Source organism: Thunnus albacares, chromosome 4, assembly GCF_914725855.1.
Source record: "Thunnus albacares chromosome 4, fThuAlb1.1, whole genome shotgun sequence".
NCBI classification, from domain to species: Eukaryota; Metazoa; Chordata; class Actinopteri; order Scombriformes; family Scombridae; genus Thunnus; species Thunnus albacares.
The window spans coordinates 11,249,109-11,262,803 of NC_058109.1; the positions used below are offsets into that span (position 1 = coordinate 11,249,109).

At 37.4% G+C, this 13,695-nt stretch overlaps 1 protein-coding gene across 2 annotated transcripts; it reads left to right on the top strand.

Moving 5' to 3' along the window:
* The first annotated feature begins 64 nt into the window (after positions 1-64).
* igfn1.3 (immunoglobulin like and fibronectin type III domain containing 1, tandem duplicate 3) lies at positions 65-12,328 on the top strand. 2 transcript variants are annotated; one of them, XM_044348064.1, is made up of 24 exons: positions 65-1,087; positions 3,214-3,285; positions 3,495-3,617; positions 3,691-3,827; positions 3,970-4,069; positions 4,161-4,202; positions 4,286-4,331; positions 4,473-4,656; positions 4,828-4,941; positions 5,087-5,249; positions 5,418-5,690; positions 5,812-6,375; positions 6,459-6,583; positions 6,668-6,809; positions 6,949-7,242; positions 7,343-7,639; positions 7,766-7,945; positions 8,104-8,232; positions 8,319-8,627; positions 8,874-8,959; positions 9,101-9,293; positions 9,642-9,938; positions 11,327-11,653; positions 11,752-12,328. In XM_044348064.1, exons 2-24 carry the CDS (start codon positions 3,234-3,236, stop codon positions 11,754-11,756), a joined length of 4,182 nt encoding a protein of 1,393 aa, XP_044203999.1. In that variant the 5' UTR covers positions 65-1,087; positions 3,214-3,233; the 3' UTR covers positions 11,757-12,328. The 2 variants fall into 2 exon arrangements, with proteins under 2 accessions (XP_044203999.1, XP_044204000.1); XM_044348065.1 differs by having other exon boundaries at positions 3,217-3,285.
* Positions 12,329-13,695: the final 1,367 nt, after the last annotated feature.

The following is a 13,695-nucleotide window of genomic DNA, read 5'->3' on the forward strand; positions in this document are numbered from 1 at the left end:
GATGTGCATGTCACTTTGAAAAACAGGTAGTACTACTTAACAGAAAGTACATATATGTTTATAAATGTTAACAAAAAATACTTGCATAAACATGTATGAATATAGACTTATATTGCAGCACATGTTCATGCCTTAACATAGCAAGCACGTATCAAAATTCATGTCACTTGTTCACCTCCACGAAGGTTTATGTGAATAATTTATGTCCAGTCTTCTTGTATTACCTCTCAGAGCATATTTTTTGTGGGGTCAGACATTAGTCCAAGTTTAGAGTCACTGAAGAAGAGCGGGTCAACAGTTGCACCCAGGGCTTCAACATGAGTGACCAGTGCAGGATGACACTTCTTGGGTTCAAAGAGAAGTGCGTCTCACAATGCTAAAATAAATTCTACTGTGTAACTTGTTTCTGTTCTGTTTCAATTAGACAAGATAGAAAAAAAAAATTGTGGCTCATTAGTATCAGAATAAGGCTTAGCTTGTTTTGCTTGTTTTGTGTCTGATATTTCCAGAACAGCGTCAGAGTAAATGAGAACATTTGTGAAAATGGTAATATTTTAGGAATAGACTTGCAATATTTTAAGATTATGGTTCATTAATTTTGACATTTCTAAACATGCAAACAAAACTATTGTAAGGAGCTCAAAAAGTCAGAATTGAATTGACGCTTACCTCTTGACTGTTAAATGTTGTAAGGAAGATCAGACCGCCTATACGTACAGTTAATGCCGAGGCAGTTCAACCATGTTACTGTGTCTCTTCCCATGAGACTCTCCTTTTTAATAAGAGCAGCCAAAAGCACCCTGCTGCAGTGCTAAAGCTTAGATTCCAGGTTTGAGGGAGGGATTTCAAAACTCACAGCTGCATTTCCTGTGGTGTCCCCTTTTCAAGAACCTATAGAACTTTAGGGCCAAAGAGCGTGTCAGTAAACCTATCCCTAAGAGCCACAGTGAAAAAGCACTGGGTTAGGTTGCCCTGGGTGTCTCTGAAAGGCTTTATTGCCTCTCAAAACTGAGAGCCCACACTCAAGAATCAGCTGCCAGGTGGCTGGCAACACACAGCGGAGAACAGCAATTTACCTAAAAAAATAGTAAGTACATTTAAGAGATACTGGGAAAGATTCTTTGATATTTCACCATAAGCTCTTTAATCTGTAATCCAGTTTAAGTATGTGTCTATATGTGTTTGCATGTTACTGTACACTACTTGGTAATGAGATCTAGGTAGTTATCCTAAGTCAGAATTCTAATTAAAACTGCATGCTGACAGTAATTTATATGATTCCAGTTTCTCTCAAGTTCAATATGATGAAATACCAGAAATGTTTTACTTTAATAGTGTGTTCATATTTTGAAGAAAGCAGAATTGTGAGAGACTGATGAGAAATATAAAAAGAGGAAAATGTCAGGCTACAATGATGATTGTGGAGGTGCAAGAGAGTAGTGGCAACTGTGTGCAAAGAGTCAGTTTCTATAGTTTGACTATCAAAAAACTAAATCTTATTCATGTATTCATATGGAAATTACTCCTACACTTTCCCGCTGCAAAGATCTAAGGGCTAAACTATGCTGTTAAGCTTTAAAGTGATGTTTTATTTAGCTTTTTAATGCACAAAGAATATGTCAAATTAAATAATATGTTCTTCTATTAAATGGAGTTCAGAGATATAGGACACAGACCTGACAAGTTATTCATAAATCAGTTCACTCATAACACCCTTGGCAAAGCTATTTTTTGTCTCAGACAAATATAGCTGCACAGCAGTGCACTGAGTGTACAAAACTGCTAAATATGCTGGTGACTGACAGAACTCTGCAAAAATCATTTAAATGTATTCAATGTTTATAGTTTAAGTGGCTATCAAATATAATCCATGAACAAAAGGTTCCTGTCATTAGACTAATGAGATAATAAAAATCAGGGAAAGCAAAGTGGATAGAGGCACTAACATTAGTTTATACTTGTGCACTCAAGTTACAGTAAGATATTTTGATCACATATAAGTGATATTTGCATATATAAAATTGAATCTTTATTGAGAAAACAACTTTAATTATGAGTACATGCTGTTCTGAATTAAACATTTTGTCAGTCTTAAAAATGATACTGTCCTAAAGTCATATCAGTATGCTAATGCGACCCTTTTTTGGCATTTGTGATTAAATGTTTTGTAATGGAAATGAATAAATTACAACATAACTAGTATCCATGTGTAGAAATATACATTTTCCATACTTCATACTATTTTTTCAAATGCACAGTATATGGCTTGTCAGGTACACTGTTATTAAAGCAAAACTGGCAATACAGGCTGGCTATACCTGACTAATTATACACGTTCTTGATCATCAAAATGTCCTTTTTTTGTCCTAGTTTCAGGACAACTTTGATTTAATAACTCATCTATAGAAAAAAGAAAAGAGGCTATCTTTAACTGCACAACATTGGCCTGTGGTACCTTTTATTTTATTATCTTTTCACCCATTTCTTTCAATAATTCAGGGCTTAAAAGAAAGCAAAACCTAAGTGTTAAGATAGTTATGAGTCTTGTAGCATTTGTCAGCCACTTCACGTCACTTCCTGAGTCATGATGGATAGTTTTATGAGGTATGTGACCTACTGCCGTCAAACTTAGGCTGGGCACTTGCAGGAATCTACGCAGGGCATGCTAAGTATTTTGTTACCACAGGAATTCTTCATTTATGATACAGATAGGGTTACCAATTCAGGGATCCTTGTATCAGTTTCTTGAAATATAGATCTTTCCCTCATTCTTCAATCCTGAAGAATATTATTTCACCTACTTTTTGTAATTGGAGGGGTGAATAAATTATGTCCAATTACATCTATTGTCTGTCCAAGGAGGGCTTTACTTAAAAATCTATGAACATCATGTTGTAAAATCAGACATGCAACATAATGCCACTGAGTAGAAAAATGATAAATGATACACCCTGCAGATTCAGACCATCTGGAAGAGATTAACTATATGTTGAACAGATGGGGATTCTGATGGTTACCAACAGTGGTCAAGCCATGTCTACGTCTCCAGAATACAGGATATGTTATGCACTGATATATTTTCTTTCAATCGACTAAACGATTAATCGACTAATCATTGCAGCTCTAATCCAGTCCAGCAACCCTCAAAGCGAAGACCAAAGTGACATGCACAAGTTTGGGTTAAAATGTTGTTTATTGTTTGTGTTTTCAAAGCAGCTGTTGTCTAAATCAAGATGTTTAAGATACGTAAATCTAAGGATGAGGAGCCAACTGCTCCAGGGCAGGGTAAGTAACTATAAAATGTGATGACTCACCTTTTATTTTTAATTACTGCCGAAAAAACGAATTAGGTAATCAACACTAATTGAATACACTACAGCATTTTCTGAGACATAGTATGAAGTTAAAATAATATATCAAACCTCAATTAAATCAGTTCTTCACAAGTTCTTCATGAAATTGTAAATCATGCACTTTATCTCATTTAATCACAGTGAAAATTAAAAAGAAGTCAAGGGTGCCTGGAGTTATGATCACCCAGTATGTGGAAGAACTACCTGAAGGAATGAGCACCCCAGATTTCACTCGGAAACCTATTGCTCTGACTATCCAAGAAGGTAAAATACCACCTTTAACCACATAATAATGTTTTCAAAGATATACAATAACTGCTCTCTGTCCTTTCTGAAGGAAAACTGGCTATTTTCAGAGCAATAGTTACCGGCAAACCAGAACCAACTGTGACCTGGGTGAGAAATGAGGGAGAAATTGATGAAGAAATGTACAAAATTACCCACGATACAAGTTCTGGTGAATACCAGCTACAGGTGAGGCCATTGACCATATCATATGAGGAAAGCTTATTCAGATAACTAAAATCTAAACAAGACTGATAAATCAATGAATCAGTCAGAGTAATGAATTTAAAAAAAATCTTGCAAAAATATTGATAATCATGTATTCCCATAGATACCAGATGTATCGGTGGATCAAGCTGACACCTACAAGTGTTATGCCAGAAATGAATATGGAAAAGCGGTTGTAACAGCTGTGCTCAATGTTATTGAAGGTGAGTTACTTACTTCTTGCCATTAAATATTCAGAACTGATTCTTAAAAAAGTAAATTTGTCTGACTTAACTTTAATTGCTTCCATTTTAGTTGGCTATAAAAAGAGCAGAGCCTTGAAAGAATCAAGAACAGGTACACAACCTAAATTTCATTTATAACAATGCAGTATCAATCATTGAATGAAAATTGTAACCATGCTACCGGTTGTGTTGTAGCTATCCGAGAAACACCTGAGGATTTCAAAAAGGCCTTAAAAAACACGTAAGTAGGAAGCTAGTTTACAAATGGACAAAGGTACATGACAATGCGTTCATTTGTTTTGTTTTGTTTTGTTTTATGCCTATCCATGTACAGTGTGTCCTGAGTGTGTTTCATAATTGATAATTTTGTTTCTTTTTGGAGGGTTGACATTGAGTCTAAAGAAGAAGAAAAACCAGAAATTGATGACAAGTTTTGGGAACTGTTGTTGAGTGCCGACAAAAAAGATTACGAGAGCATCTGTGCTCAGTATGGTGTCACTGATTTTCGTGGGATTCTAAAGAAACTAAATGAAAAGAAGATTGAAAGGGAGCAAGAGCAAGAAAAGGTATTTTTCAACTTCATCTGTGTTTCAATATGAAGCAACTACACCGTCAAATATCTAAAATACAGTAATATAATGGAATACCAGATATAGAGGAAATACAAACTACATACAGGAAAACTCAACATTTTCACTGTGTCAAAAGTATTTTTTTCCTGATTCTGATTACTACAGGTTGTTGAGAGACTATGCAACCTAAAGCCTATTGAAATGAGAGAAAATGGTGCTGCAGAGTTTGAACTTGAAATGTCACTGAAAGACATTACTAGCAAAATCTTCCTATACAAGGTGAGACATTTCATTTTAACTGAGTAAAGTACATGAAATCACTGAAAGTCATATTACAAATCTACTGCATGTGCATGTGCACACAATCAATCAAATACTGTAAATGCTACATATTTAACATTCACAACTACTTGTGTTTGAACAGGATGGAGTTATGGTTCCATTTGATTGTGACACAGAGGTAAAACACGGATTGAGACAAGTGGGGAAGAAGTTTGTGTTCAGCATCAATGGTGTTAGTCCAGAGGATGCAGGATTATACCAAGTGGAAGTTGATGGAGTTAAGATCTTCTCAACAGACTTAAAACGTAAGATGATGCAGCAAATTAATTGTCTACATACTTTACTGTAACGTGTAAATAATGCAATACAACATACAAGAGAGCTTTGGTTGCCACATGAGTTGTCCTGTGACAGAAAATACCAGATCCTGAGCTAACACAGTAATGATGTGCTACATGTTATATTTCATGCAGTTCCACCTGTAGACTTCCTGGTCAAGATTCAAGACGTGAAAGCAGAGGAAAGAGAAGATGCTGTGTTTGAGTGTGTCATCTCACATCCCATGCATAAGATAAATTGGGTTGGAAAGAATACTCCATTGGAGCAAGGGGACAAATATGACATCATTGTGTCAGAGGACAAGCTGATTCATACATTGGTGGTGAAGGACTGCATGCCATTGGACAAAGGAATTTATGCAGCTATGACTGGACAGAAATCCTGCAATGCCTGGCTTATAGTGGAAGGTACCATTTAAATGTTTCAAATTGTACAGTATTTTTTCAGCTTTATAACACAAGCTAGGCAAATATTCAAAAATTCCCTTAAAGCATTAAAAATAACCTGGTACTGTGTATTTTTTATTAGCTGACAATGATCCAAACTCACACGGAAAGAAGAAAGCTCGCAAAACAACCCGAGCTGGTGGTGGTGGAGCCGATCTTTTGAAAATTGCTCAGGAGCAACAGGCTAAGATACAGCTGGAGAGAGATGAGATGATTGCAAGGGCAAAGGAAAGGGCTGAGGCTGAAGCAGCGGCGGCAGCCGCAGCGGCAGCTGAGAAGGCAGAAGCAGATGCTAAAGCTAAAGCAGAAGCAGAAGCTAAAGCTAAAGCAAAAGCGAAGACCAAGGGGAAGACAAAGGCAAAGGGACAGACAAAGACAAAAGTAAAGGGGCAGACAAAGGCTGGAGATGGCACAGATAAGGCAGGGGAAACCCTTGACTCAAGTGTGACAGAAGATGTAGAAGAGGAAGACGATGAGGAAGAGGATGAGCAGGAAGGAGAAGTACCAACTGAGGGTAAATCATCAAAAGCTAAGCAGGAGCTACAAGCAAAGGAAGAAGGGGCTCCTGATACTGAAGAAGAGGAGCCTGTTCAAGAGAAAAGAAAGAGAGTGAGAGCAGGCCCACTTGTCCCTGATACCATCATTGGTGAGACGCTCTCAGAACATAGCAATGCTACGCTATTCATATATTTCTGTTTCTAGGTAACAATAAGCTTGTATTTTCTTTAGACCCAGGAGTATACTTCACTAGTGGACTTTCAGATGTAACTGCTATTATTGGTACTGATGCCGAACTGGTCTGCAGACTGAGCAGTGAGGACTGCGATGGAGTCTGGTACAAAGATGGCAAAGAGGTGAGAAACGTAAGAGTTGATAGAATAATAGCTTCTACCTTTAACCGTCAGAGATTTAGATGTGCTTGTGTGTGTGCATTTCAGATAACAACCACAGATGATATCTGTATTGTCAAAGATGGGACTTATCGCAAACTAATTGTCAAAAACTGCAAAGAAGACGATACTGCAAAGTACCGATTTGAAGCTGATGGGCGTAAAACAGAAGCAGTGCTAAAGATTGAAGGTAATTAAATCAAAATCGATTCGAGACACTTCAACTCAAACAAAACAAAAGGCCAATCACTGTGAAAATGTGTAAAACAATATCCTTTTGAGCTCAGCGATTAAGTGCCAATATGAAAAGATGTGTGTTCTTCAACTAGATCCTCCAAGAATCAACCCCGATGACCTCGCTGACTTCATGAAACCTGTTACAATCAAAACTGGCAAAGATGCAGCCTTCAAGCTGTCTTTTGTTGGACGGGAACCCATGAAGATACAGTGGTACCATGAAGGCGAAGAGTTGTTGGAGGACAGCCATACCAAGATTGAGAAGTCTTCCTCACACAGCCGTCTGCTGTTGACAAAGTGCCCGCGCAAAATCACAGGAGAAATTAAGATTAAGATTAAAAATGAATGTGGAATAACTGAGGCCATCTCCCAGCTCATTGTATTAGGTAAGCTGTGTTAAGGACTGGATGTTCTGAATTTGAAAAAATATATATGTAACACATGGATATGAGCATGGTTGTTCTTTATTCTTTTGTCTGACTACAGATAAACCAACACCACCACTAGGCCCTGTGGATATTATCGAAAGTTCTTCTTCTTGCATCGAGTTCAAATGGAGGCCTCCTAAAGACAATGGAGGGTCCCCTATCACTGACTACATCCTGGAGCGCCAGCAAATTGGCCGAAACAGCTGGAAGAAACTGGGCAAAATTGGCCCAGAGGCTAAATACAGGGACACTGATGTGGATCATGGCAGAAAGTACTGCTATCACATCAGGGCTGAAACTGATCAAGGCATCAGTGAAATGATGGAGACTGATGACATTCAGGCAGGAACAAAGGGTGAGTTGTCTTAGAAGCAAATCAAAATCTATTTGTGACAGCGTCTCAAGTATAGGAGGTGTTGTAGAAAAAGGCTTTAAGTGAGCCCATTAAAGAGATGTTTTTTCTATTTTAACTTTCTTTTAGCATACCCTGGACCTCCTTCTACACCAAAAATTGTTAGTGCTTTCAAGGATTGTATCAATCTTGCTTGGTCTGCACCTTCCAATACTGGAGGAACCAACATTTTGGGATACAACGTGGAGAAACGCAAGAAAGGCAGTAATCTGTGGAGCTTTGTCAACCCACCAGATCAGCCCATTAAAGGTAGGGCCATTTTGATGATATCCACAATGACATGGATACGGTAAAAGTTTTCCTTCAGATGTGAACTTGTCAAGTGAAATGTGATTCCTTTTTCGAAGCTACAGAACTTATGAAGTTATGTTTTAAAGTCTTATACACAATGATTGACATGCCAACAGAGAAAAAGTATGCAGTGAAGGATGTTGTTGAAGGCATCGAGTACGAGTTCCGTGTATCAGCTATCAACATCTCTGGTGCCGGAGAGCCAAGTTCCCCATCTGAATTTGTGATTGCGAGAGATCCAAAGAGTGAGTAATAGGCCAAACTCAAATATTTTGTATGTTAATGCTGAGTAAAATCACAGTACAGTGTTCTGATCTACATAAATTTTCAGAGCCCCCTGGAAAAGTTATCGACTTGAAGGTGACTGACTCTACATACACCACCTTATCGCTGGGGTGGACCAAACCCAGGGAGGAGGAGGGGGTCCAAGATGAGGCCAAAGGATACTTTGTGGAGCTCAGACCAGCAGAAAATCCAGAGTGGGATCGTTGTAACACCAATGCTATCATTATGACCTCCTATACTATTATGGGTCTGAAGTCTATGGCCATGTACTGGGTAAGAGTCATAGCCACCAATGAGGGTGGAGACAGTGAGCCTCAAGAGTTGGACAACTACATCATTGCAATGCCTCCTCCAGGTGAGTCATTTGTCTACACTCAGAATCTGATACATTTTACTTTCAATTGGTCACTTTTTCTCATTAATTTTATCTAAAACTCAGCAGAGAGGGGAATGCTGGGGGATTAAGGGAAGATAATGGGGGGGTATTACTGTCCAAAAAGAAAAGTATGTATCTATAATACTGTATCATCATATGTGCAGATTGTTGAATAAAATTTGGTAAAAAAAAAAATAATCTAAAACTCTTCCCACATTGTCACAGTGAGACCCCATTTCACTGACAGAAAAATAAAGAACTTCATCGTAATGAGAGCTGGGAACTCTGCGCGGGTCAACTTCAACTTTCAGGTTCAGTATAATAGTCATACAAAAACGTGTGAGTGTAAAAACACAAAGTTGTTTTGTCCCATTTCAAGTGGCAGATAATTAGACATTCTACAGAAGTATAAACCCACATCATCTTAGATCTGCATCTTCTGCTGTTGACAGGCCTCTCCAATACCAGATATTACATGGCTCAAGGATGGCCTGCCTGTAGCTAAGCATGTGACAGTGAGCAACTCAGACACATCATCACAGTTAATGATCCCCTCAGCAGAGCGTCATGACACTGGGATCTACACAATCATTGTGAAGAATATTGTTGGTCAAGAGACCTCCAGTGTTGAGATAAGAGTCACAGGTACAGTGAAAGAAAATCTTACCTCATCCATATAAAATAAAAGAGAAATAATAACCAAAGGCTGCATGGATTTGAAATGTGATATGCATAATTCGTAAGATTATTACAAAGTTGATCTAGATTTTAGAAAAGGCAAAAAAGGGCTGTCATATTTCTAGAATTAACAATTGAGGGTTTTGAAATATTTTATGTTCTTTCTTGTTTACTAAGGCATTTACAAGTGTATACTATGTTCTTTGTATACTTTGGACTCAAAAACTGATTTGGGAAAGTTTAAAGAGAGCCAGATTCAGTGTGCATAAACATAAAACATGAAGACAATAATAATCTTGTCCTACCTGTTTCTAGACGACCCCAAGCCTCCAGGCCCTGTGGAGCTGGAGGAAAATGTGTCAGGAACAGTGACCGTCTCCTGGACTCCATCTCCTGATGAGAAAAAAGACGACAGGCTTCACTACATGATCACCAAGCGCGATTCGGTTAAGCGCACTTGGCACACTGTGGCTGACCATCTTTTCAATAACAAGTTCACTGCCATCAATATCATGCCAGGACGGCAGTATCAGTTCCGGGTCTATGCCAAGAATGACATGGGGCTTTCCGAACCCTCTGAGTCACCAACCTGGGAAGTGAGGAGGAAGAAAGGCAGGTTTAAAAACAGTCATTTGAAAGTCTCTCATTTAGAGCTGAAACAATTAGTTGATAATCGACAGAAATTTTAAGTCCTCCTCCACTCAAAATGTGTCTTTCTTATTGTAACTTCACTTGGATGTTGTAGCTTCACTGTGCAGAATGATGTTTGTGCAGAGTTCACATTCATCTGCTCAAGGAGGAAAGTTTCTCTGTGATCACCTTAAATCTGAGTTTAAGGTGTATACCCTACAAGCATGATTTATGACATCACAACTAGTTTGGAGCCAACTGTGGTCCAGTATGCAACTTTAATGCAACTGCAATTAGTGAAGTAGGAGACATCTTACATAGATTGTTCTTAGATTGTGGATTTTTCAATGAGGGAGGAGTATATGTAAATCTAATGGTGTGTTCAGTTGAAAATATTCAATTTGAGCAAAAAATTTGCATGTATTGCAGGGTTTTATGATCACAAGGCGAAAATTTGCTTTGCATTCTGTACGAACAGAGCTTAGGGATTGTACCAAGGTAATTGATGTTTTTTGTGGAAAAAACATAGCAGCCACAAATTATTAGTACAAGAAGATTGCTTTTATGTATCTTAGATCATGTCTGGAGGGGATCTTTAATCAAAAATAATTTGATAGTCAATTAATCGTTTCAGTCAATTATTAAGAATAAAGGACAAACATTTGCTGGTTTGAGCTTTTTTAGTCAAAGTTTTTTGTATATGTTTTCTAAAATTTTAAATTGAATATCTTTGGGTTTTGGACTGTCAGACAAAACAAGACGTGAAGATATCACAGAACTTGTGTTGGTTGTTGATTTTTTTTTGTTGGTTTGTTTGTTTTGTTTTTATAGACTAAATTAATTGCATAATCAAAATAATAATAATAATCAAGAGATTAATCAACAAGTGAAATAATAGTGGGTATCAGTCCTAATGTATTTTAAAAGGCATTAACAAGATCTAAACAGATGTAGCTGTGTACAACTCAGTCAGCAAAAGAAGTTAATAGATGTAAGTACTTAGCATAATAAGAATGATCATTTGAAAGTACAATAATACAACTGAATTAATCTCAAAGGACAAATAAAGAATATGAATTGGCTTGCTGAGAGATGTCAACTTTAGTAGTTTTTGTACATTTGGTGAGCATACTGTACATCAAACTGCAAGGTCTGACAGAGAAGTGTTGCTAATTAATGTTTGTCTTATTTTCATGAAATGCACCATGAAAGGCAGAGCATTTTATATAAATGCTTCCAATATGGACATTGAGGGCAGATAAATGATTCAATTAACAGACAGCTAAAGAGAATATAGCATTGAAAAATGTACCCATCATTATATATTACACCCTTTTAACATTTCTGCCCTTTTTCTTGTATCCTTCCAGAAACATTTTCTGTGACTCTCCCAGCCTCAAAGGACTGCAGCTTTGAGGCGCCTCCTTCTTTCACTGTTCCGCTAAAAATGCGCAACAGTCCAGAAAGCTATGAATGCTACATGAGTTGTGCTGTGACAGGAAACCCCAAACCCCATGTTACTTGGTACAGAAATAACGTCAGCCTTAACACCAACACTAACTACTACATCACTAACACATGTGGGGTCTGCTCCATGGTGATACTCAAAGTTGGGCCCAAGGACAGTGGGGATTACACAGTCATTGCAGAAAACCCTCTGGGTAGAGTGGAGTGTTCAACTAAACTTGTCGTTAAAGGTAAAAACTCCTTCTCAGTTATTTGTTACATTTTAAAATCTGTTCCTATGGCTATACTTTGTTTTAACAGCTCTCTTTTCTTCCTTCTTCTCCCTCAGATTAGGATGACGCAGTGGTCCTTAACTCCCAAAGACACCTGCCCCATTAAAATGAATGGCATGTAAATGGTTTACCAATCTGAACAGTGCTGTCATTTTTGGGTTTTTTGTGAATTACTATATTCATGTGTTTAAACAAACTGTGATGGAAAGAAAGAAAGAAAGAAAGAAACAAACAAACAAAGAAACAAACAAACAAACAAACAAACAAACAAATGTTATAAAGCACTAAGGACAAATTTGAGCGATTCAAACAGATTTGGTTGTATTTGAGTGCAAATTATCACAGTTTATCTGTTGGGTGCCAATTAGACATTTGAGATTCAACATGAGTGATATGCAAGAGCTTGCATCCACACATGTTCATTTTTTTTTACATTCATTCAACTCAGCTGTGATTATAGTTAGTTTTCTTTGCTGTTTTCTGAATAAGATATACAATTTGCTGGCTTTTCTGAAGATACGACCTCATGGAAAATTGACAATATGACAATATGGCTATAACTGAGTATGTTTTAGTGTGTGTTTGATTAATCCTTATGCCAAAATGTAAATAAATCATTTCTGTTCAACAGTCTATCTTTAATCTAAATTCATTCATGAGCCTGATTTATACAGTAACAGCCATACTGGCAGCTCTGTGAGACTGTACTTGTTTGGAAGGTATTGTTTTCCAGGTTCACCATCGTAGTTTAGTGCGTTAACAAAAGGTACAGCTAAGGCTGATGGGAGTGTCATTATGAACCAAAGTATTTGACAAATAGTATTTGACCTGATGATGCTGCTAGAGAAAAAGTTATCACTGTATATTCTGAGGGAAACATAAATGACTGTATCAGATTCCACTGCAATTCATTCATTAGTTGTCTGGACATCTTCAGTCAAATCTACAAATGCCAACCTCATGGTGGTGCTAGAGGAAAAAGTCAGGGGATCAACAAAGTCATGAGGGTCCATCATCTAGGAACCATGAATATCTGTACAAAATGTGTGTCAATTTGTCTAGTAGATGTATAAATATTTAATTGAATATTAAATAATATTAAACTTATATAATATTAAACTTTGACCTGCTAATGACAAGTCAAGGATCATCAAAGTCATTAGGATACATCATCTGGGCATCATGGACTTCTGTTGACATTTCATGGCATTACATCCTACAGTTGTCAAGAGATATCAAAACCAAAAATGTCAACGTCATACTGGAGCTAGTGGAAAAGTCTGGGGAAGTCAGTAGGTTTAATCCTCTGGGAAATACAGTATGAATCTCTGTAGAAAATTTGGCAATCCATCCAATAATTGTCGAGATATTTCAGTCTGGACCACAGTGATGGACCAACAGACCGACCGATAACATGTTCTGGCCACAATTTCTGTCTATACACAGACTCAGGCACTGGCCTTGCCTCTACCTTTATCTATTACATGCAGGTAAAATCAAACCATTCATTATTCTATTATAATTATTATATTATATTTATATCTGTATACTATAAACCCATGCGCAACTATGAAGTATCTTTGCTGCGATCACATTCAGTTTAGTCCTGGCATACAGTACTCTGAGGCATTTATTGAGGTGGTCCATTTTCAACTTCACATGCACTGTTTCCGCTTTGCCAACTGTCACATGGCTTCAAATTTCTCTTTTACTGCGAGCATGTGGTTGGAGGCTTTCAGAAGATATTGCATGTCTATTATAGAAAGTCATAAATGATAAAATTTCATGTGCATGACAAAGTGCAACCTTACAAAACAACTGTCTATGTCCCTGTGTAAAGTTCTCGGGCGCCCTAATATCATCAGTAGCCATATGGCATCCTGTTATTATTGACACAAGTCTTTACAGGGAGTTTATTGTACTAGGCTTTGAAATTTAAAAGCCTCTAAACAATCCAAACAAGCAAATAGTGTTTGACAATTCTGAGTGAGATGCTATGA

Excerpts from the sequence above, each read along its gene's own strand:
- igfn1.3 (XM_044348064.1), top strand. The coding sequence starts at position 3,234 with ATGTTTAAGATACGTAAATCTAAGGATGAGGAGCCAACTGCTCCAGGG. Across the intron at positions 3,286-3,494 it reads GCCAACTGCTCCAGGGCAGG|TGAAAATTAAAAAGAAGTCA; the intron begins GTAAGTAACTAT and ends ATTTAATCACAG. Across the intron at positions 4,657-4,827 it reads GGGAGCAAGAGCAAGAAAAG|GTTGTTGAGAGACTATGCAA; the intron begins GTATTTTTCAAC and ends TGATTACTACAG.